This window comes from Clarias gariepinus, chromosome 2 (assembly GCF_024256425.1).
Source record: "Clarias gariepinus isolate MV-2021 ecotype Netherlands chromosome 2, CGAR_prim_01v2, whole genome shotgun sequence".
Lineage (NCBI taxonomy): Eukaryota > Metazoa > Chordata > Actinopteri > Siluriformes > Clariidae > Clarias > Clarias gariepinus.
Genome location: NC_071101.1, coordinates 34,972,890 through 34,996,448, shown reverse-complemented (window position 1 = coordinate 34,996,448; position 23,559 = coordinate 34,972,890). Strand labels below are relative to the sequence as shown.

The window sequence follows — 23,559 nt, the reverse complement described above, 5'->3', positions numbered from 1 at the left end:
TTTAAAGCCATTAGAACCTAAGTGGCACAGATATGTGACGGCAACACAGCATAGGTCATGACAACTGAGAAAAATCTATATGTGCTTATACGTAAGTCTTGGCTTTGTGTATTAACGGGGAGGCTTCAGGCTCCAAGCTGTGTATTTGGGTTTTCGGATATGTCGGGTAGAATTAAAGTTATCATAAATACATAAATACAACCAAAAACATGTAATCATTTATTTTTATTAAAATTTTTGGGTCAGTCATTTTAGTAAAGTTGGTTAAAATGAAATAAAATTCAGTTCATCATATGGCATATATTGTGCCAAAAAGGATATGTCACTCTGTACTGCACTGCAATCCTGAGCCCTATATATTTTTATTAACTAGGACTAGGACTATAACCAGGAACTGTGGTGCAAAGTAAACACCATTTGGTGAAGCACAACAGCTGCAAGAGAACCAGTCAAAAGAACCTGTTTGGACATTCCTTCATCTTCACATAAGTTATTCTGAACAAAAATCATCTGATTACAATATTAAAATATGTTTTTGTTCATTGCTTTGCTAAAAGTTTTTATCAGCCCAAGATTTATATACTCATGAGGCAAAATATTTTTGTTGGTTTTATTTATATCATGACTACTAATTTTTTCCTTTCTTTTGATGTAATGGATCCCTTTAACACAATTCTTTTATTCACAACTGTACTTGACATAACCATTTCCAGCATGTGTCATTGTCATTTTTATGAGGTTCTTACAAAAGTTAAATGGCTTAGCTTCATTTTCTTAAAAGGAGTGATATAGGGGGCTTATAAGACCCAACTTTCAAAAACACAGATATTAATCTTCTCTTGAAAAATAACTAATTTATAATGTTGATATGTGATTATCTGAATAAACAAGTTAAGCGCTGTACCCACGCCACTCAGTAACACACACTGGTCTAGTGTAATGAGACCTACTGGGTGAAATGTGTGAACTTATTGTATGTTCACTAAGTACCAGTAAATAAAGAAGTTGAGCGTGGGGAGGCGTGTTGCGGTTACACACGCCTTCCTACATGGGCTTTGGCGTTAATAAGCCTTTTGAATAGGGCTCACAAAGAAGGGGAAGGAAAGTGGTTCTTTGTTTGAGGAGATAAAATAGTCACTGCAGTTTGGTGTAAACTGTAAACACTATAGCAGACACACACCCTCCCTTTACATACCCACGTGCATGCACATTGACACACACACACACACACACACACACACACACACACACACACACACATACACGGACACAATTATACACTCACATGGCACTATAAGTATATACTGTAACAATACTGCCTGGAGCATCCCCTCGCTCTCCAAATATGGTTGAAAGAAGAAAGATGTTAGAAAGTTTCTTTGATTTTTGTCCATGTTGATTTGTTCATGCTGTGATGCTGTGATGCTGTGATGTGCTGTCATGATTTCATGCTGTGAATCTTTTATTTAACCTCATCCCAAATATGTTCTACTGCATTTAAATCCAGTGCCTGCAACCCAGAACTCATTGACTTGTTCAGGAAATGTTGACTTTTGCATTATGCCATGGTGCATTGTGATGCTGAAAGTAGTTATTAGAAGATGTTAAATTGTGGCCATGCAGGGATGGACATGGCGAGTGACAATTTTCAAATTGGCCGTGGCATTCTGGCCATGATTGATTTGTAGTAACAAGCCTAAATTGTGCTAAAACATTCCACACACTGTTACAACACCTCTACCAGCCTGGACTGTTGTCCATCCACGGATTCAAGATCCGTGTTGGCGATCTTGTTGGTGCCAAGTTCTGACCCCATCACCAGTTATTATGAGTTTGTGCCAACTGCAGCCTCAGCGTTCTGTTCTTACCAGACAGAAATGAGACCCGACATAGATTTCTGCTGAGGTAGACACAAAGATTTATGTGTTGTGCATTCTAAGTTGCTTTAAAAAAAAAAAGAAAAAAAAAGGGACAGTGTGTTCGAGGAACAGCACAGGCTTCTACTGTTGAGCCCTTAAGCAAGGCTCTTAACCTTATCTGTTCCAGGGGCGCTGTATCCTGGCTGACCCTGTGCTTTGACCTCAGCTTCCTAACTAGGGGGAAAAAAATCATTTCACTCTGCTATAAGCTACGTGTGACAAATTATATATTATTTGTGGTGTCAAAATCATTGAGATCACATTTTTGTTTCCTCCAATTTGATAACATAATTAATAATTAATGTAAGCATTACCCAAAACCTCTGGCACATACTGTATCTGCATGATCTTACTCAATGCACTTCTGACATGATTGACTAATTAAATAATTGCATAATTGAGTTCCTAAGAAACAGCTCATTAGATGAAATTATTAAACAATAACACGTAAATGCTTAGCTACAAGCCAGTGATTTATTAAAAAACACAGACAGAGACGGTGAATAAATAAACCCTTTAATAATGGTGGCACTGAAACAATGTGGAGAATTCTTGTCTTGAGATTTATGGTGATTTATAACAGGCTCAATCGTACCACAGATGGAAAAAAAAAAAAGTCAAGCTTACAATGCCTACTCACCGTGTAGTTTATCACGCAGTGCAGGCAGGAAACAATACCACAAAAATACTGTATTTTTTTTTAGACACAGATACACAGTGCGGTTTCGTGATAACAATATCATCATGTGTTGCTTATTCAAATCATTGTTAGTGTGCTTTGGCATACACCGTTTCTAATCATTTACATTTGCACAGAATACAATGTTTAACTGCTTGCTTGCCTTTGTCAGTTCCTGTCACTACTGTATGGCAATAATCTCGGCATGGTTCTGTAATCTCCCTTTCACCCTCTTTTATCGTCTTTTATCTTTTCATCTATTCTTTTACACTCTACAAATGTGAAAGGGGAACTTCCCAGCCAGCCGGTTGATATTTAAAACTTGTTTTTTGGTAGTAGGAAATAAACTGACCAATGTTTCCATTTAAAAAAAAAAAAGAATTGAGCACTGTATAGGAAAAATATTATAAAGCTAAAATGGATGTGTACAAAATTTAAATATGCATATAGACAGGTGATCAGATGTATACACACAGGTGTTTCCTTTATCTGAAATTTTTTTTCTCCAAAATGTCCAGTACAAGAAGCTCCTTCCATATACATACCTGCACTTTAATTTAAAGTACCTTAACTGGCTTTATTTAAGCAATTATAGAATCTTAGTTTTACAAAAAGCTGTCTGTGATTTACTACACGTGTACGTTATGATGGCGCACATGAACAAGTTCCCTGAAGCATCAAAACCAGAAATGCAAATACGATTCCTGAACAAAGTAATGGTTTCGAGGTGCTGGGTTATTTTTTTTTTCTGATGGAGATTAGGAGATAATGTGATTGTCATAGTCCTCCTGGTCTGTATTTCCAAAAAGAGAAGTACTACAGAATGGGTTGCACCATAAGAAGTTTGACGTTTGCACATTTAAATTGACCTGAGAACATTACACCTGGTTAGCTGGGCAGAGTATAAAAATCACTTGTTGTTCGAAAAAATCTTCCACATATGCTTGTGTGAAAATAATCGGCAGAAGAGTTAAAGCATAACCTGCTGGAGAACACCTGAGCTGAACAGTTTGAACACAACCAGTGCCAAAATGGTAAGTTTTAGAAAGTGATAGATAAATAACTTGGTTTAACGCTTTCTCAGTAACATTCGCTTATGTGGTTTAAAACTAGGGCCTACAGTTCCTTTGTTTAAAAAAAATCTTTTTTTTAATTCCATTTTGATTTTGAGCAGTCATCTCTGGATAATGACATTAATCAGGATTTTCAGGATGCCATTGATGTGATGCAGCGACACTCAGAAATATTCTACTATGATACAGGTAACCTAAAAAATCTTTGGATTTCATATTTGAAAATATTTGAATTTCATATGATAGGATGAATTCGCCCTACTTGTTTGTTGCATGTGTGTATGTGTTTTAAGTGCTTTTTCTCTTTTTCCTATAGATAGTAAATACATTGAGAATATCAGAAGTCACGATTCTGCTGTGCAGTACTCAGTGTCTTGTTACCGCTACACACCTCACTCCGCAGGATCGTCTGCCGTGTACGACTGGGGTGAAGCATCAGTGAGTCTGCAACTCTGAAAGTGCAATAAATTCCAAGTTTAATATTGAATGTTTTTGCAATTTAGCTCCTTCTTTCTGTGTTCCCTAAGTCATGGTCTCCTATAGTACCAGAGGCGTCTCCATGGGGAACTGCTGAGCCTTCTGTGCTTTACCCAATAATACCTGAACGGCTTAGAAAGGGTGAGATTCTTTTGTTATTCATTTTCCCTCTCTATTTAATCTCTTTTTAGAATTCAACAATTATGCAAAGATTGAGTTAACTTGGCTTAAGATCTTAAATTTCATGGTCACCAAGTTTGATTGTCCTGGAGATTCAGCTTCCTACAGAGAGGTGTTCGAACACAGGTCTGCTTTACATGATTAATCAGGTTGTCCAGGTTTACTTATTTATCCGAAATTACTAAATGTATTATTAAGCAACTGAACATATAAAAGTTACAAAAACTGTAACATTAGATCCAATAATCCTAAGGGTTTAAGTGACATACTGTGTCTCCTAAAGGATGGTAAAGACCAATGCTTTAACCTTCAAATAGGTATTAGAACTTGTTTACTAAAATATAAATTAATATAAAATATAATGCATTATTGTTATAAATAAAGTTATTATTAGTGTAGTGAATAGTTGTAAGGAAATGGGAAAAATTGTGTTTTTCATTTGTCTGTTTGTTTGACTTAGTCCTGTCCTCTGATTATCTTATTTAGGCCGTAAGAAGTTGCGTCTGTACGAATACCTTCATGAAGCGCTGCACGATTCCAGCATGGTCGACTCTATCCAGTGGACAGACCGTGGATCAGGGATGTTCCACTTCATCTCAAAAAACAAAGAAAAGCTGGCTGAGTGCTGGGGCCAACGCAAAGGCAACCGCAAAGCCATGACCTACCAGAAAATGGCCCGGGCTCTACGCAACTACAGCCGCACAGGGGAGATTGTTAAAGTGCGCCGCAAGCTCACATACCAGTTTAACCCACTGATCCTGCAGAGACTGGAAACCATCACCCCATCTGGTCCTTCAACACAAGACCTCATTCCCAACCACCAAATCCCAGCTGACCAGGGCTACTACTGCTCAGCTGGAGCTGACTGGCACAGCTGGTATGCACAGTGCCCTTACCCTGCAGAGTATGACTTCACTTCGGCACTGACGTCAACGGAAGGCCTGAAAACACCTGATCCGGTGCAATGATGGGAAAACTGGAAGAGGTTCATGGCAGTAAACTCTTAAAGGGCATTAAACACTATGCAATAAACCTGACTTAAACATGCTACATACTCATCCAATGCTAAATAGCATAGGAATGTACATACCGAACATGAAGAGATCCTACTGATGTGTAGTGAAAATAAATGTTTATTTTTTTGCTAATGTGGGCTCGTTTATGTCTGAAATAGTTAAACCCTATGCACTGTATCTCACTGAAACTGAAGTAAATATTAGCGTAAAATAAACATGATCATGATCAAAAACAACAGGTTTTCGTAAAAATGTTTAATGTAAATGTATCTAATTTCCAGTGTTTAAACGATCTGCTTCGTGTGGTTGATTTATCAAGAGGCAGGATTAACTTCACATTACATTTCAGACTGTTTTAATCGATAACGAACTCAAAAGAGAAGAGAGAAAAGGAAAAAGGGAGATACACTAAAGTTTTATTATTTAATGCGAATATTTCTTTCGGAATTAGTAAAGGATCTATATACAGTATGGATCCATGTATCTATCTATCTATCTATCTATCTATCTATCTATCTATAAGCATTTCACTGCATGTCATACTGTAAATGGCTGTGCATTTGACAAATAAAAATAAAAATTTGATTTATCTTTCTACCTGTAAAATGTGTGGTGTGCCTCTATGACTAAAGAAAAAAAAAATCTTAAAAAATAAATGATATTTAGTGAAACTGCTTTCAGAGTGAGGGTGTGCGCTGCAGTGTGGTGGCAGTACCCTTCTTATCTCGCTCAGTAAGAAGGAGGATGTGGTCAAGTGACTCCATAATGCTTACAAAGTCAGGGGGATGTGTGAGATGGAGATCAGTGGCTTCCACTGTTATGGTGGTTGTGGTGCTGTGTGTGCAAGTCAAAGATGTTTAAATGTCTGGGGTCTCTGAGAGACCACTTTTTGTCATGTAGGTTGTAGATCATGACTACAAGGCAGTCCACTCCCCTGCATGGAGTTTATTAAGAGGGGGTCAGAGACTCAGTAACACAATAATAGCTGCATTCGGACCAGGGCTGTTCAATTAGTGTGTGTGTGTGTGTGTGTGTTTTAGTTTTTATCATGCTGCTTATTTCATAACTATTATTGGTTAATAGAGATTAGCTTTAAAACATAAGAACAGTAAGTAAACCATTGGGAGTGAAGTGAAGAGACCTGGTATAGTGGTAGGAGAAAAACATGGTAAATATCTGTCTTGTGTTCATTATAATTTCATTTTGTCTATTTCTTTCCCTTGAAAGATACAAAGCTGCGTGTATTTTTGAGCAGAATACATCACAGACCTATCAGACAGACCTGGAAGTCATTTTGGAGTTCCTTGAAGAACACTGCAGACAGGAGACAAAAGAGCAATGGGAAAATGGTGAGTTCTATAAACGATAGGCTTAATAAAGATCATTGCTGCTTTTATCATGTATGCAAATGTAGTTTAAAGGTACAGCTCTGATTTATTGATGTATTACACTGACATGAGCCAGATTTCCACATGAACCAGAAGTTTACTGGAGGTGACGACGGCTTTCTGTCACACCACATGGATTCTTTACAACTGCTTTCTTCAACAAGGGCTCAGCAGGTAAGAAATTGTCACGATATCTCAAGTATATAGGCAAACATTATGTTTAAACTATTGTAATTACATTTCTTTGCATACTCTAGGCTACAGGACTACCGTTAAAGGAAATGGGATTTACTTCAGCTGGAGTAAGGGAATCGGTAATCCAGGGTATGTCCATGAAGGAAGCTTTAAACACTCCTGCTGATGATGGAAGCCCTTTAAGTCAACATGTCAGGCCTGAGGAAAGAAACAAATCATCACCCAGCTCTACACCTGCAGGCAGAGGTGAGTTCTGCTTTTTGTGGTTTGACACATCAGAGCCGCCAAACATTGCCTTAGGGAACAATAGCTTAGGAGCGGCCTGTCCACCCTCCTGCCCATAACTGCCACACATAAACTCCATTCTCACGTATCTCTCATCAGTGTCACTATAATGTGGCATGCAAGAGATCTTTATCTTAATAGGTTCTCCACAAAGACTCTATTCATTGTGTCTTTTAGGAGAAATAGTTTGCCTACACTATTGAACCCTTAACTCCTCCAGATACAAATCAGTTTATATGCTTTCAGGGAAAAAGCTGCGTCTCTTCCACTTTTTGTTTGAGATGCTAGAAGACCCTGGAATGGCGCATTGCATGTCCTGGGTTCCTGCGTCACTGGGGGTTTTCCGCTTCTCCTCCACATACAAAGAGCATGTGGCTGCACTCTGGGGCCAGCGCAAGGGCAACCGAAGGCCCATGACCTACCAGAAGATGTCCCGTGCCCTGAGAAACTATACTCGCTCCGGTGAAATCATCAAGGTGAGAAAAAAACTGACCTACCAGTTTAGTGGAGCAACCCTGACTACACTGAGGAGCCAGCAGAGGATGAAGAACACCTAATGCACCTAAACAGTTTCTTTGTCCATCTTCGTTTGTCATAGTATGTGGCTGTAATGACGCTTTCAAGCCTTTTTTCTGTCCAGTGTTAATTATAGCAACTGGTGGTGTTCAATAAAAAGTCATGACACTAAATACAAAAATAAAAGCTAGTTCAAAAGAAAAAAAAAAAGAAAAAAACATCCCAGTTTATGACTTAATATTTTTGACATGTTCTGCAGCAGTTTGTCAGTGTTGCTTCCTGTTTTTTGTTACTCGTATACTTTTTTATTATGGTATGAAATAAATAATTTTTTTACTTCTTAATGTCAGATTCTTTTTTTATTTAAATTAGGGACTCAGTTCGGTATTAATGTTACAGTTAGACCAATGTTACTCTTTTATAGTATGGGGCATGAAAGAGAAATTATTTCCTTAAACACACACACACACACACACACACACACATCCAACCCGCCAACACACACACACACACACACACACACACACACACACACACACACATCCAACCCCCCCAACACACACACAACACACACACACACACACACACACACACACAACACACACACACACACACACACACACACACACACACACACACGTGTAGTAGGCATACTTGTACATGGATGTATTTGTAATAATAATAATAATAATAATAATAATAATAATAATATGTTAAAATATTAATTTACCATGAATATAACATCAGTAAACCTAAGTTGGCATATGTAATTTATATTTTAGTTTTTTTTTTTCCTAATCTGGTATATGCTTTTCCTAAGCATTTATTGCAAATAATATTTCAATAAATGCTAAAAAGAGTATAAAATTCAGAAACAATGTCCTACTATTACTATGATTGCTGTATATCAAGCTTAAAAATGCGTTAGGTAATCTTGCACTTTGTTTATTTGAATAGTGAATTATAACAATGTCTAACATGATAAGATAAAAACTTTATTATACAGTTTAATTTTGTACAGAATTTCATAATAACAATATGATTTTAAAATTCTTAAAACATGTCAGAATAAAATAATGCCAGGTGATGGTTAGTATTTTGGCTACACAGAAACATCCCTAGTGTTGAGTTATCTTCAGTGTAACAGCCTGCTGTGTTTATAGGCACTAGTTAAATTTAAATGAACTCTGAAAGTGTTAAATCAACACTGTTTGCTGTGTATGCTTGCACGCCTATTTAATTTACTGTTGATGCACATACAAGACATCATGATTTTAAAATCTGTGATGCTTTTGTCCAGATCAGTAAAACTGAAACATGCAAGCTACTCTATTTTTTTTTTTACAGGATGGAAATAGGAAAACAGCCTGTTATTTTTTTCACTTTAAAGCGCTCTTTATTTTTGCTATATACCTGATATATATGAAGGGTGTTTAAGTCAAACCAGGACTTTTGATTGTGCAGAATAAAAGAACACAGGTATGAGAGTCAACTCTCTTTACTTCTCTGTATAATCCCTTGCTACACTAATGCACTTACCCCAGAGTTTCACTTGTGTATGGATACCATCAAGGTAGAAAGATTGCTTAGGTAAGGCCGGTATGGGGGATTTAGCAGTAACACCATATTATTAAGATGAATTGTATAGATTATATAAGATGCCAGCTTTCTAGAAACCTTTACATTGAATGTGAATCTAATTTAATCTCTTTTTTAAGTATTTCAGAAATATATTTGTTCTTTATTTTTATATTTATTCATGTAGAACTGTTCGAGTAATCTCTCCCTCAAAGTAGCCATTTGTGCATGACATCATGGTCAAGTCCCTGCCTTGATTTGTGACCTGATTGCACAGTGGTACTTCAGCCAATAGTGTCATGATGAGAAATTCAAAGCTGCATAGGTGCATAGTGTGTAGCACTGCATCATAAGATCATCTTAACCCAAATGATTTACTCCCCAACAAAATGTCACGTTATATTTAGCCTTAAATAGGGAACTCTACTTACCTAATCATGGCTATCTGGTAAGGTTGCGCAAATATAAAAAAATACCCGAAAACACCCCCCTTGCCCCTCCTCCCACCTCATGTGTTTTCCTTGTATTTGTGTTTACTTTTTTACATTTCTGTGATTAGTGACTATAAAAATGTGTCAAATTGTTGTGTTATATACTACAAACCACATTAGTATATTTTTGTTGTTGTAATTAGTTTGCAGCAACTTATCAGTCACAATTAAATTTATTCTTTCTTATACCTGAGCACGTTTCACTCTAACTATTTTTTATATTTTTTATTGCATACTATATAATGCATTTAACCTCTGAATACTGTAAGGCAGTTAAAATACAGTATGTGCAAAACATTCTCAATCATTTTGAGACCCAATCAAAAATATGGCTGCCAGTAGCAATTAAGGGGCCAAGCACCTTCTTACCCAACTCGACGTACATATATAAATTCAATTCAATTCATTTTTATTTGTATAGCACTTTTAACAATTGTCGTTGTCGCAAAGCAGCTTTACACAATCAAAAGAAATTTATCGAAGTTTGTATAGAATGTGAAAAATGTGTATGAATCTATATGATTAGATAGTACTGTATATGTATATACTATAAATAACAACTGAGAACACCTCATCCCACCTCATTCCACCTCATTCATCTTAATGTTTGTTGTTTTTACAAGCTTAAAGACCCTAGTGCTTTCTCACCCCAGCCTTAGCAATGCAGGATGATCAGAAGCCATTGGGACCACCAGTACTTTGCATAGAGATCTATATTAAATTTGATGTCATTATATTGCTCTGTTGCCGTTTTAAAGTGGTGCAAAATCCAATACGCTGGACATTAAACTATAGCAGCATCAGACCCAAAGCATCAGAGAATAATGTAATGCAGCGACAAGTGTGTTGGGGAGTTGGTGAAAGATCGAACAGGTTTGTCCAAATAGTCCTGATGGTAGTGCTACAGTTCTTTAAGGGACTGCACCAAATGACAGTGTAAATACCTGAGATTATAGTCAAATTCCAGCACCAAAACAGTCCACAAAGCATTTTGTGGGGTGCCAAAAACTTGACTTGTGGAAGAAAAAAAAGATGAAGAATGCATGGAATTTCACTCAGGAGCCTATGATGAACATCCCTGGCCCAAATTATTATCTAGATTTAGTTTTAAATGCCTCATAGAAAAACAGTGTGATTATGATCTGCAAATGATATGAGCCAAAAGCAAAAGAAATGTTATCTATTTACAGCTCCATTTACAGCTCAATACACTGCATGTACACAAACATGTACAGGTACGCTATTATTGTACAGGTACGCTATTATCTATTAAGTTACACATGTTACAGTACCAAATCGTTCTATTAAACTTTACAATTCCCTTTCGTGTGCAGTAGTGATTTCCTGTTGTATTAAAAATGCAGTCATACATTATATCATACATATATTGAATAGATTAAATATGGTAAACTTTTCATTTGTCTTGTAAATAGGAAACATTCACACTAAATACAATTAAGGCACTATACACATATAACTTGAGCAAGGCCCTACTTGAGCAAGGCCCTTAACCCTCAACTGCTCAGATTCATAATGAGATAAAAATGTACAGTAAGTCGCTCTGGATAAGAGCGTCTGCCAAATGCCTAAATGTAAATGTAAATGTAATAGCTGGTGTTAATTTTGTATGACTATCAAGAAATACAGGTCAGAAGGATTATTTATTGTAAATTCATAGGGCATCAGTGGCCCAGTGGCAGGTTTCTCACCTACCATGCGGAAGGCTTGTTCAATGGCTGGTTCAGTGTCCAAACCCCAGCCATTGGATGTAGTGTTGGTCTCAAGCCTAGATAAAATGGGAGGGTCGCGTCAGGAAGGATATCCGGGGTAAAACCTGTGTGGATCAAATGGTCCGCTGTGGCGACCTCTGGATGGGAGCACTTAAAGTCCAACAACAACTGTAACTCTTATTAAACCCATAGATGTACAGTATACGGTATGCAGACAGATGTTGCATAATGTGTAGAAGAAGTTTGGGAAGGTGATTAGCTTCCTTTTTAGGGGTGATCCTTTTCCAAATCAGGGATTCTGTTGTTTTTGTTGGTGTTAAATATTTTACTTGGATGTTAAAGGGGCAGTAGATAGAGGTTGGTAAAACAACAACTGTGTCTGTCTTCATTTCAGGCTGCAAAGCAACAAAATGTGATTATTTAAGTTAAAAATACAAAAATCCCCCCCCCCCCTTTTTTTAAATAATTAGCTAGCTAGCTAATGAATCCAGCAAGCAACAAAATCCCAACAGTATTTGGCTTAATTAACTAGCTGCTAACATTAGTTTGCTTCATACGTAAGGCATTCATGTTAGCATAGCTAAATTAGCTCACTCACTCATCTTCTATACCGCTTTATCCTGTATTCAGTGTTGCAGGGACCTGGAGCCTATCCCAGGAGGTTTAGGGCACGAGGCAGGGTACACGCTGGACAGGGTGCTAATCCATTGCATGGCACACACACACTCACTACGGGCAATTTGGGAGGAAATCGGAGTACCCGGGGGAAACCCACCAAGCACGGGGATAACATGCAAACTCCATGCACACAGAGCCGGGAATTAAGCCTGGTTGGGAATCGAACCCTGACCCTGGGGGTGCAAGGCGACAGAGCTAACCACTACACCACCGTGCCGCCAGCTCAATTACCTAGCTAATACAATTGTTCAAAAATACATTCCTTTACATACATTTGGAATATTTTTGATTTGATGTGTGAATTGTAGACACATAAAAATGAATTGATTACTCAAGCAGATTTTCACCAAACAGCTTGTAAAAGTTAGTTGATGTGTAGTTTATATTAGGGATGTTAGTCTATGGTTCAGTCTGGCAGAGGAGTAGATAAAATGTAGTACTGTGTGCAGAGTCTGAGCTCTCTGGAGAAGAGGAAGTGAAATATAACTGGGATTTGCTCTCAGCAGGTGGCGATATTGCTAAAGGGGTTGTTTCAGTTGGGAAACATAAGACACTTCCTAACCCTGCCTTACACACACATGTGATTCCTGTCCATGTGTGATATAATTGTAAGTGTCTGATGGCTGAAATTGTGCTATAAATGGGTGTAGAGACCTTTCACAGGCTTAAATATGATGCTACAGTATGATGTAGCACTAGACTTTTTTTTGGGCCCCTATATTGTTTTTATTTTTCTTGTAATAATGGCTCACACTATTATGCCAATTCTATTTAGTTTAGACAAATTGTGCCGGTATTTTCATTTGATTCCCACAAGTAATTTAGAAACCATACAAATTTAAGTAACAAATGCAGATTAAGCATGCCTGAGAGGCATGTGTTTATAACATGTCATTTAGACTACCGTTCTTTCTTTGACCTTTTCAGCTTCTCTGAAATGCAGTGCGTTCCTTAACAAGAAGAGAAAGTCAGCATCTCACTTCACTCCAGGCCTATTTACTTTACACTGGCTTAGATTTTGCATTGACTATAAAGTCTCGCCTCGGATATTTGAAGCCCTTGATGGCCAGCTCTGACATATTTTGAAGCACACTAACCCATCCCGATCTCTACACTCTGCTCACATCGGCTTACCATTAATCCTTGGGATCATTTGTAACTCAGATCTTTTTCTTATATAGCCACTAAACTCTGGATCAGTGTTTTAGAGAATTTTAGGAATGCATGATCATTGGGTATTTTTAGATTTTGATTTACTTGATTATAGGCTGCCTTTTACTTAGTTGACTGGGGATGTTTTCCAATAATAATAATAATAATAATAATAATAATAATTATTATTATTATTATTATTATTATTATTTAGTAGTGTGTGGTACTGGTTCAGTCTTGTGCTCGGGCAACTGTCTCCATGCAGTTTCATATGTTCTTCTTACATCCATGTTGGTTCCTAGAGGTTCTTAAGTGGACTTCCCATGTCCAAAAATAGACAGGTAATTTAAGAGTTGACTTAAAATTTGCCTTTGTTGATCAAGTATGTTGGAGACTTTTGCCAGGGATACCAGTATAAGCTCCAGCTCCACAGTGAATCTGTCCAAACTCTTTGCTTACAGGTACACGTACTGGTGGATAATATATGTTTAAATTATAATATCAACCATAATAATAATATTAGCATGGAAATAGATGTAATTTAAAATGTCCCTCACACCTTCAGCGCTGTAAAGATGGCGAGCCTGGATATACAGGATGGATTAATTGAGGGTTTTTCTATTTATTAGCCATTCTCCTTTTCCTAAAAATACTTTTATGTTGTAAAAAAAAAAAAAATACTGTTATATGTGTGTGTGTATTTTTGTGCCTACGTGTGCTTGGACATGTTCCTGTCTCCAAACATGTAACACTATGACAGCTTGTTCCATTATTTCTGAGCTCAAGGCTGGTGACCTCATAGCTAAAACCTGTAGTGCGATATGAACCCTTGTGCAGCCCAGGCACTCCCAAATGGTTTTATTTGTTCTTTGTAGCAGGCCCACATGATACTGCACCTAAGCCTAGCATTTACTACTGGAGCCTGTTCAGTGTTATAAATATGGGCAGGCACCAATAAAGGCCACATACTTTCAGCCTGACCAGTCGGGAAGTGCTGCTGTATTAAAGCACCAAGAGCTGCCCTGTCAGTAATTTATGTGTCAGTACAGCAGTATCTGACCCAATCAAGATAATTGTAGTGGATCATTTGGTGCATCTCAGAATTCTTTTAACAAATTTAATTTAGGGTCAAACTCGGGTTATAGAGTACTATAAATAACAGTTTATTTTTCACCGTATTAAAACCTGCACATATACATCTTTGTAATTAGGTAATGACTTGAACAATACTCCACCTACACTTAAGCCAAAATCAAAGATCTGGATGTGTGTGTGTGTGTGTGTGTGCACAGGTTTAGAGTAACTGCACTGTATAGGCTCCTAGTTATTATTTTGTTTTAAATAAATGTGGAATCTTAAATTCTCATAATAGGAAATGTGTCATGATATATCATTTGGAGATTTGCATTTTAGTTAAAGCTACAGGAAAGAAGGCACTACTCTGGCTCATTAAACATAGATGTATTAAAATGTCAAGTTTTTAGCTTTTGATAAAAAAAATATTTTTTTATTTGTTGCATATTCATCATAAATACGTCTGGATTATTCATTAATTAACAGAAAACAAAAAAAATTATACATGTATTGTAATATACCTACCAATCAGACTGCGATAGATGTTTTGAGTAGATAAACTGCTATAACCAAAACCTCCTCCTACTGTATGTTATTTATCTTAAAAGTCAAGGTTTACTGTGGCATTCTATGTATAGACTGAAAAAAACACAGCTCAGGCACCTTAACAGTATTCACTGCTTGGATTGCTAGCAATAAACTAATTTGTGAATCTGGGCAAAAAAAAAAAAAAGAGCCAAGATTTTTTATTTTTTTTTTATCCACATGTGGATGATGGTCTAAGTGAAATTTTTATACTTTAATAACTCAACACTGAATAATACTTACAGCATTCATCAAGCCTCTTGCTACATGTCTCTTGTTCTGGGAATCAATCCCAATTTTGAACATTTTTGTTTAAGCTTTATCTCCATCATGCTCCTGTCATTCTTCAACATTCTAAACTGATGTAAGGGGGGAGAGAGGGGACTCAGATGCTTTTGGGCATCATGATTAGACAGATAGAGGAGTGGCCCAGGCCAGTGCTATATAAACCCACTTATTCTATCTTCCTCAGTTCCGCCCCTTCCTCTATCACCAAGGGACTGGCATCTACTTGTCTTAACTCGGCTCTGTCTTGAGGCATTCATCATCTTTGCATCCTCCTCACGGTCAGCAGGGTGAAGGACCTGAGTGCCATCTCCAATCCCCAACATTAATTCAGGGCAGAGGGCTCTCATCTGGTGACACGTCTAGTGGAACACAGCTCAAGATGCCTGAGCCCACAAAGAAAGGTATGAGTGATGCAGAATAGGTGACACACCACAATGCAAAACACATACACACGATTATTAGGGAAATAAAGAACCTTAATGAAGTATTAACCTAGATACTATTGTATCTCTGAATAGTTTTCTGAGTTTGCTCTAGTACAAACAAGAAATATTGCATCACATGAAATTACCCAAAGATTTCATCATGTGCTTTTTGTTTCTTTTTTTACCCTCTACATCCATGTGTAAATGATACATTCAAAAAGATCCTAGCACCATCCAAAGCTTTAAGATCCACCCTCCGGAATTCAGAAAGGGATTTTGGCATTGTTATTGCTTTGCTCTGAGCTTCACCAGTAAAGGAATGAGAAGAAAGACACAGAGTTTGCTTCATAAAATCTGTTATAGTTGTGAGTGCTTGGTTGATGGATAGGCTGTATTCAAGGTTATTAAGAAAGTGGAGACAGTCCTGGAATAGTGGTGATTCACAAGCCTGTGGAAGGAGGCAGGGTGTCCTGCATTGTCATCCATGATGGATGATGCCATGCTGGCAGCCTGGCAGGTTAGAAGAGGGTCAAGCAGGTGTTCGGGATATGTCAGAGGTGATTATGTAGATGTCGCTGGGGAGAAGGTACAGGGCACAACATCATGGAAATAAAAAGGAGGATTAAGGAGTGACTTTTTTATTGGTCTGTTGTATGCAATACTCCAAGAGGAGACTATAAACCTTTTTCCAGTCCATCTGATCCATGTGTATGAGATCTCTCACAAATTTGTCACCACCACTCATGGCATGAATGATTTCATTTGTTGTCACGATGTCAGATGTGTGTGCTGTGATCTGCAAGCAATACTTTCCAGTCGAGGTAACGCTCTCAAACGGTTAGTCAAGTTAGTGAGGTTTACATGATGGACAGAGAGAAGTTGCAACACCAGCATGTCAGTCAGTTATTTTAATGATGCTCAAACATAACCAAATCACTAGCATCATGTCTGTAACCAGGGCTGACTGTCTGGGTCTTTGTGCAAAGAGCTCATGATAAAGAGCACAGCTCTTACGCGACAATCACAGTGAACAATCATGTTGTTGACTCTTGGACTAAAATTTCATTACCAAGTCCAAGTTTTTTTTGTGAATCCAGACAGCTGTGATGGCATCGCAGCAAGAAGAGGTTTGCAAGTTGAAGTTCGACTCTGTAAATAGCTGCAATGTGCCTTGTGTCAGAGAGTGAATGGCCAAGGTTGTTAATATATATACAATTTGTTCTTAGAAATAATGAGGGCAGCTGGAGGATGGAGGTTTAGGTTGATCCAAATTGCATTTCTCTAAAAGGCAGGATGAGGGTTGAGCTGGGCACAGGACCCTCAGGACCTGGATTCCTAGACCCGGGAATAGTTCAGAATGAGCAGACTTTTAATCCCTATTTCTCTCTCTCTCTCTCTCTCTCTCTCTCTCTTTCTCTCTCTTTCTCTCTCTCACTCACTCCCCCTCTCTCTAGATCTTTGACTCTTCTTCAGTTACTCTGTGTCGATACCATGCTAAGAATCTTGAGCTCTTGTCTATTTGAACTTTGACTCTTATGGCGTCCCCAGGATGGATAACAACTTGCATGTGTGCATCACATGCAATAAAGTCTCAGGCAACAATATATAGTAAAAGTCATGTGTATGGACAACTCTCATTGTAGTCATAGTCTAGCCTCTGACACCTCACAAATCATGGAAAGCCCAGCTCTACACCTCACTTTATTTGCTGTCAGCAGTCAGTCTGGCGGTTTACCACTGCCAAAGACATCTCATGCCATATTTCATCACAACGTAAATTGCAGAAACACGAATGACAATTCAGCACGTCAGTCTGAGATGACTGTTTTCATTGCTCATTTAGATTCCTATAATTCTTATTCTCTTGGAATCGTCTTTTTATTCCTTTATTCTATATGTTTATGTCAATTTTACTTTGGCAGGATGAAATCCTTAATCATGTGTGGCATTAATCATCTTCACACTGTCACAGACTATAAACAGCCCGTGGTTGAAAATGTTCTTTAGTAAGTTGGATCTATGTTAGCTGGTTAATATAAACGGGGTGAGACAGGGACATCAGTGTTGGCTCAGTGTGCTGTCAGTATGAGCCTGTCTTTCCACACAACAAGGGGCAGTGACAGCTGAGAATACCTGCCCCATCAGTTACATTCTTTGGTGAAGAGACAAGAGGGGGTCTGGGCTACTAGCCATACAACAACCAAAGCTGAACTCTCGCTTCCAAATGAGACATGTGCCATAATAGTGGAAGAAGAGTATAATGTATTAAAAGAGAAACCTGTGGTGTGGCATTCAACTTCTTATTGATATTTTTTGACAAATACTTCTCAATAACACAACAAAGTAACACTGTTTTAATACATGCAATGTTTTTGGAAAGTTAAGGGTCTCTTATTTTACTGTTTCTTTAACAAGTGAACACAAGTCTTAGAGATCTCTGAAAGTGTGTGTTAATGCTCCAGCTGAAATTCTCCTTAAAATAATGCATATTTTCATACCTCTAACTATCTTGATTTCACCACTTCTTTAACTATGCAGTTTCAGTGTCAGTCTAAATGAGCTTCTGCTAAGCCATGCCCTTCCACAGAACAGCTGAGCAACAAGCTGGGGAGGGGCTCTTCTTATATGATGTCACAATAGGGCAAAGCCCTGTAGAGTAAAAAAAAAGAAAAAAAACAACAACAAAAAGCATGGAATATTTTTTCTTTCATCTTCTGTTTGCACACACTGGAGACCCATCTCAATGTCTAAAAATGAAAAAAAAAAAAGTGAATTTTGCATAAAAATCTAAGTGAGCAGACAAACGATGGTGTACCATGATAGACAGAAAGGACAACAGGCAGGATACCGGAAAGCTACAAAAAGTCAAAAATATCAAATGACTAAAGAAAGAAGCACAGGTGGCTCTTCTGGCTCATCCTCAGCAGGAGTTTTCACATGGCCTTTGAGTCAACAAGGGGACAGAAAAGGAACAGCTGGTCTCTATGATCCCCCCCATACCCCCCCCTTGTTGGACCGGGGGAGCAACAGGGCAAAGACAGGGGAGAACCATAATAGTGGATGAGAAGTCAATATTGACATCATGAGCTATATGTTTCATGCATACCATTTACTCCAGTCTATAAACAAGCACCTGTCATATCCAGGGGTAATGACATGAAAGGAGAGGAGACAAGAGCTTAGCAGAAATTCCAGTTATAAACTGCACTGGAAAAAAAACTGTAAATAATAACCCTAACATCTTTAAAGTATGCATCTATATGCTGTATATTGTCACTGAAACTCTGCTGTAGTAATGACCATGATTTAGTTATCACCCAAATGAGGATGGGTTCCCTGTTGAGTCTGGTTCATCTCAAGGTTTCTTCCTATTGCCATCTCAAAGAGTTTTTTTTTTTCGCCACTGTCGCCGAATTTCGATTCATACACATTCACATTTCATACAAACTTATGCTTTGCGACAATGTCAATTGTTAAAAGCGCTATACAAATAAAATTGAGTAGATTCCAAACTTCATCATCATCAAAAGGACTTCATGTTACTTGATGAAATCCTTTTTTCTAAATCTTGATCGTGCGAAACAGATATCATTTGAAACAGGGGAGGGTTCATGCTTCAATATTTGTACATCATTACTGCATTTAACCCTTGTTACCCAAGTTTATGTATAAAAGTCATTGAATATTAAGCAAAATAAAAAACAATTATATAAATAATTTATTTTGAGACTTTGAAAATTAAATGGGGTCAAAATGACCCCAATCGGAGGGTTGAGAATAATTTTAGGGTATACAGTATACTTTACTTGAGCATTCATTACTCATCACAAAGATCTATTATTTTATTCTTTTCTCGATAATGTATGATATGTCAAGACAGCCAGCCAAGTTTAACATCAAATCAAGTGGATTAAATCCTTTCCTTGATGAATCCCCTTTCCCATTGTTTGGGGCATCCGCAAAAAAAAACCTACTAGGTGAGCGCTACCATCAGTTCTGTTTCATGCCAACACTAAAGCATCCTAAAGCAAGGGAGTGGGCTTACTCTCACTTATAATTTTGCCTAAGAACACAGCCATGAATAAAGAATGGTGCAAAAACATCTTCCCAGAGCCACCATCCAAGAACAGTTTGGTGACAAACAATGCCTTTTCCAGATGGATCATCTTGCCATAAGGCAAAAGTGATAACTAAATGGCTCTGAGAATACAGAGCTTAATCCCACTGGAGTCAGGTGGACACACAAAACCCCACAAATTCTGACAAACTCCAAGAACTGATTATGCAAGAATCAGGACATGGCCCAGAATTGATCGACAGCATTTCAGGTGAATTGCAGAGGTCTTGAAAAAGAAGGGTCAACACTGCAAATAATGTTCTGGCCATTAAATGAGAAGACTGCATTTAGATGATAAATTAATCATTCCTAAATTAATTCCACATAAATTAATATTTTTTTTCTCATTTGTTTGTTTTACAGATGATGGTCAGCCTGAAGGTGAGTACTAGAAGTTTACCTCATTGTCAACGATGGCAAAATCTTCTCATTCATTACTTGTATGTTTAGATCACTTAATTTAACAGAAATCATTACCTTTTTTGTTCAAGGTTTTGATTTCACTGGCCATTTTTTCCATCCTTTACTCTGTCTTATTTTTCTGCTCCTTTTACAAAGTAAGGGCCAAGACTGAGAGATATGTATTGCAAACATATTCTCTCGCTATTCACAGCACTCAGTGTCAATATACACAGTCTGCACTATAATGACATCTTGTGACTGTTGAGCTCAGGGAACACATACGTTACAAATGTCCTTCTAGAGCCCATGTCACCATAGTGCTAGTTTTTGACCAATCCAATCCAATGACCACCAGAACCCATACTGATGTGTCAGCAAGTGGGTCAACACCATATGGTCAACAATTTCAATGCCGTAACACACTTTGATCTTATGTTGGGGAACATATACTGATCAGCCAATGAAATCATAGTGCTGCAGACAAATAATTAGGCAGGAGTGGATATAAAATAATGACAGAAGTGTAGCTGTCTTAAAGAAAAAAATATCTATCCTTAGAACTCTTAAATCTTCAAGATATCTTGTTGAATGCTGAGCTAACTGCAAAAAGAGATCTTTCTCCACTGCAACCTCAAAAAATGTCTTAATGCATCTCAGATTTCTTTCACATGTGTCCACTGACATTTGTCCTACTGTGATTTCCTTAATGTACAGATATTGTGTGTGTACTGTATGTGTGTGGCACACTGAAAGCTGTGGTGTCTTGCTTATATCTGTATATTCAGTGTATACGCTTGTAAGTGTCAGTATGTCTGTAGTATTGCATCTTGCGTCTACGTGGCTGTGTTTTCGACTGAGTGTGTGAGTTGTTTGACGCTTCATGCTGTGAAAGTGGTGCTTGCATTTGCGCTGTGTTTGTCAAATACTCAGAGAATGTTGCCACAGGCACTGGGGAGGCTGTGCTTCCGGCTGAGATTTCCCTTGAGGTGTCTCCACCAGGTAGGTTGCGTGCAACCTTTTCCTTTCCTTTTTTCTCCCTTCCTTCACACAGATCACCCTCATTTCCATGTGTGCAAGGGTGGATTTTGGTTTTCCACAAAGTCTTGATCACTGAGAGCACAATTTGATCTTATCACAAAAGTAGAGCGGTGTGGACCTTCTTTCACGAAGTGCATGCACTCACACACACTATTCTTCACTGTTTCCCACCTGAGCACTCATTGATACACATTGATATTTGCTTTGCTTGATGGATCTGTTCTTACTGTCCTGCTTGCTTGTGCTGCCTGTGTTAGACATTGTGGAGATGTACTGTATATGCAATATGATTTCTCTGGCTACTGCATGAACCAGTAAGCACAATATGTCTTCACACAAGGGAAAGCATGAGTGCACTTTTAAAATAAATTGGCCTAGATAAAGATTTTGCTTACTGGGGAAGCGTCATAGATGTAAATTGGTTAGAACTGAGATGAATCAAAACCATATAAATATTCAAGTCAAACTGGGACTTTCATTGACATGATAAAGTGGATTGACACTAAAAGCAAGAAGACTTCAAGCACAGTACGGTTAAGAGACTCTTTTGCTGTAGCAGTAAAATATTTGAATGGTGCCAACATTTTTAAAAAGTCTGTATGTCCATGAATGACGTGTAATAACTGTGTTCTGTTATTCTGCACAGTCAAAAGTCCTGGCTTGACTTGAGCACCAATTGTGTTCAAGAAAATACATCGCTGTATATCGATATTAGAGGTCGCACCATCATAGTTCTTAGTCTGGAACGAGCAAAAGTTGGGTTTTTAAGCCTTTGGAAATGGAAAGTTACTTTTGTATAAGATTTACGTTTAATTTATGAGTTAACTGGGAAGTGCTTCAGTAAAAAAAAAAACTTTTTAAAGAAAACAATATGATTGAATGTTGGTTCAAGGTTTTATTAACGTTATCAGGAAGGAAAATGTACCATCCATAACCTTACAACATGTAAATTCAACATTCAAAATTCAAATCCAAATCTAAGCAGTTTGCATCTATGCGTAGCATTTACAGTAGTATACAGCTGTGTTGCTTGGCTGCAGATGTTTGCTTGCTGCTCCAGCTGGCTGTGTTTGCTATGCCTGTGCAGAGGCTAAAGCCATGGTCAAAGACCCAGAGCATAAACTGACTCAACCAGAGCAAGAGCCAGTAACAACTGCAGCAGTAAAGCCACATCCAGTATTGACTGAGGTTGCTGAGCAACAGCCAGTAGTGGGAGAGGTCTCACAGCCACAGCCAATAGTGACAGAGCCTGTAGTGCATGAACAGGAAAGGCCAGAATCCGCACGACCCGTTAAGACGGTGCAGTTATGTGTGGTCGAGGAGGTTCCCTACCACCCTCCATGCCCTGGTGAGTATTGTCGTCTTTAATCTATAACCACATGACAAGCATGGCAAATAAAATCACTGTCACAAAAAAAAACAAGCTTTTGCCTTATTCAGAATGAATGCTAACAGATTTAACACTCAAACGTTCCATGACATAAAAGATTTATGTGTGGCAGACTGGGAAAACCCTTTCACCCTTTTTACATAAAGTAGAAAGTACAATACAAGCTTCAAGGTTTCCCGATGGCTCTGTACTTTAAACAAAGTCTAGGAGCCATTCAGTACATCCAAGAGCAAGGCATCACAGTCACAGACAGTGGGGAAGCTTTGTTGTCTGTAATGGCCCGTGTGCCCGTGCTATATCTGCTTTGTGTCCTTACTGTTTAGGAAATAACCATGGATACTTTCCTAATAGTAGTGCTTCAACTGTCTGCTAGCTCAAGACAGATTGGCCCTTGCTTGTGTTGTTACAAGTTGGAAGGTAGTATATTGGATATTGGAAGCAATAAGTGCAGTACAGCAGATATTTATGGTTTCTGGTTTGCACTTAAAGAAGTCACGTCACCTACTGTATGCACTTGCTGATAATCCAGTCACTGATGGTGGTGTGTGTGGTTGTTAGTGGTGTGGAGATGGTAAGGTGGTGATGTAGCAGCCTTTATAAACATAATCCAGTCTGTGTGATCAAAATAGTCCTGAGATGTAGTCCAAGGATCTGAAGTGGGAGCAGGTTGGAGTCTTGTCAGTACCATGAATGCTCATGTAAACCAGGTTCAGAGTACTTGCTTCAGAGGATCCAAAATCAACATGCTTGTGGAATCTCAGCACCCGGAATGCTGTTGTTTCACCAGCTTTCCATAAAAAAGTCTTTTTCTTTTGAAAAAAACAAAAAAATTTGTTTGTTACTGATTTTCTTTTAAAACGAATACCAGACCATTTGCATCCCA

General features: G+C 38.1%; 3 protein-coding genes across 5 annotated transcripts in view; all 3 read left to right on the top strand.

Moving 5' to 3' along the window:
- Positions 1-3,501: 3,501 nt before the first annotated feature.
- Positions 3,502-5,676, top strand: spic (Spi-C transcription factor (Spi-1/PU.1 related)). 3 transcript variants are annotated; one of them, XM_053490191.1, is made up of 5 exons: positions 3,502-3,632; positions 3,809-3,860; positions 3,988-4,109; positions 4,199-4,289; positions 4,815-5,676. In XM_053490191.1, exons 1-5 carry the CDS (start codon positions 3,630-3,632, stop codon positions 5,294-5,296), a joined length of 750 nt encoding a protein of 249 aa, XP_053346166.1. In that variant the 5' UTR covers positions 3,502-3,629; the 3' UTR covers positions 5,297-5,676. The 3 variants fall into 3 exon arrangements, with proteins under 3 accessions (XP_053346166.1, XP_053346158.1, XP_053346150.1); XM_053490183.1 differs by having other exon boundaries at positions 3,800-3,860; XM_053490175.1 differs by having other exon boundaries at positions 3,773-3,860.
- Positions 5,677-6,456: 780 nt separating this feature from the next.
- Positions 6,457-7,982, top strand: spi2 (Spi-2 proto-oncogene). Its single transcript, XM_053510659.1, has 5 exons — positions 6,457-6,512; positions 6,600-6,693; positions 6,809-6,906; positions 6,990-7,173; positions 7,459-7,982. Exons 1-5 carry the CDS (start codon positions 6,510-6,512, stop codon positions 7,767-7,769), a joined length of 690 nt encoding a protein of 229 aa, XP_053366634.1. The 5' UTR covers positions 6,457-6,509; the 3' UTR covers positions 7,770-7,982.
- A 7,521-nt stretch (positions 7,983-15,503) lies between these two features.
- mybpc1 (myosin binding protein C1) overlaps positions 15,504-23,559 on the top strand; it is a 37,779-nt gene continuing 29,723 nt past the window's right edge. The window contains exons 1-4 of the mRNA XM_053484865.1: positions 15,504-15,705; positions 20,210-20,227; positions 21,179-21,247; positions 22,374-22,634. Of these exons, the coding sequence (XP_053340840.1) occupies positions 15,684-15,705; positions 20,210-20,227; positions 21,179-21,247; positions 22,374-22,634 (370 nt within the window). The 5' untranslated portion in view covers positions 15,504-15,683. The remainder of the gene's footprint in view (positions 15,706-20,209; positions 20,228-21,178; positions 21,248-22,373; positions 22,635-23,559) is intronic.

Coding starts and splice junctions, on each gene's coding strand:
- spi2 (XM_053510659.1), top strand. Junction 6,694..6,808: donor AAAAGAGCAATGGGAAAATG/GTGAGTTCTATA, acceptor GACATGAGCCAG/ATTTCCACATGAACCAGAAG. Junction 7,174..7,458: donor CTCTACACCTGCAGGCAGAG/GTGAGTTCTGCT, acceptor ATATGCTTTCAG/GGAAAAAGCTGCGTCTCTTC.
- spic (XM_053490175.1), top strand. Junction 3,861..3,987: donor AATATTCTACTATGATACAG/GTAACCTAAAAA, acceptor TTTTTCCTATAG/ATAGTAAATACATTGAGAAT. Junction 4,290..4,814: donor ACCTGAACGGCTTAGAAAGG/GTGAGATTCTTT, acceptor TATCTTATTTAG/GCCGTAAGAAGTTGCGTCTG.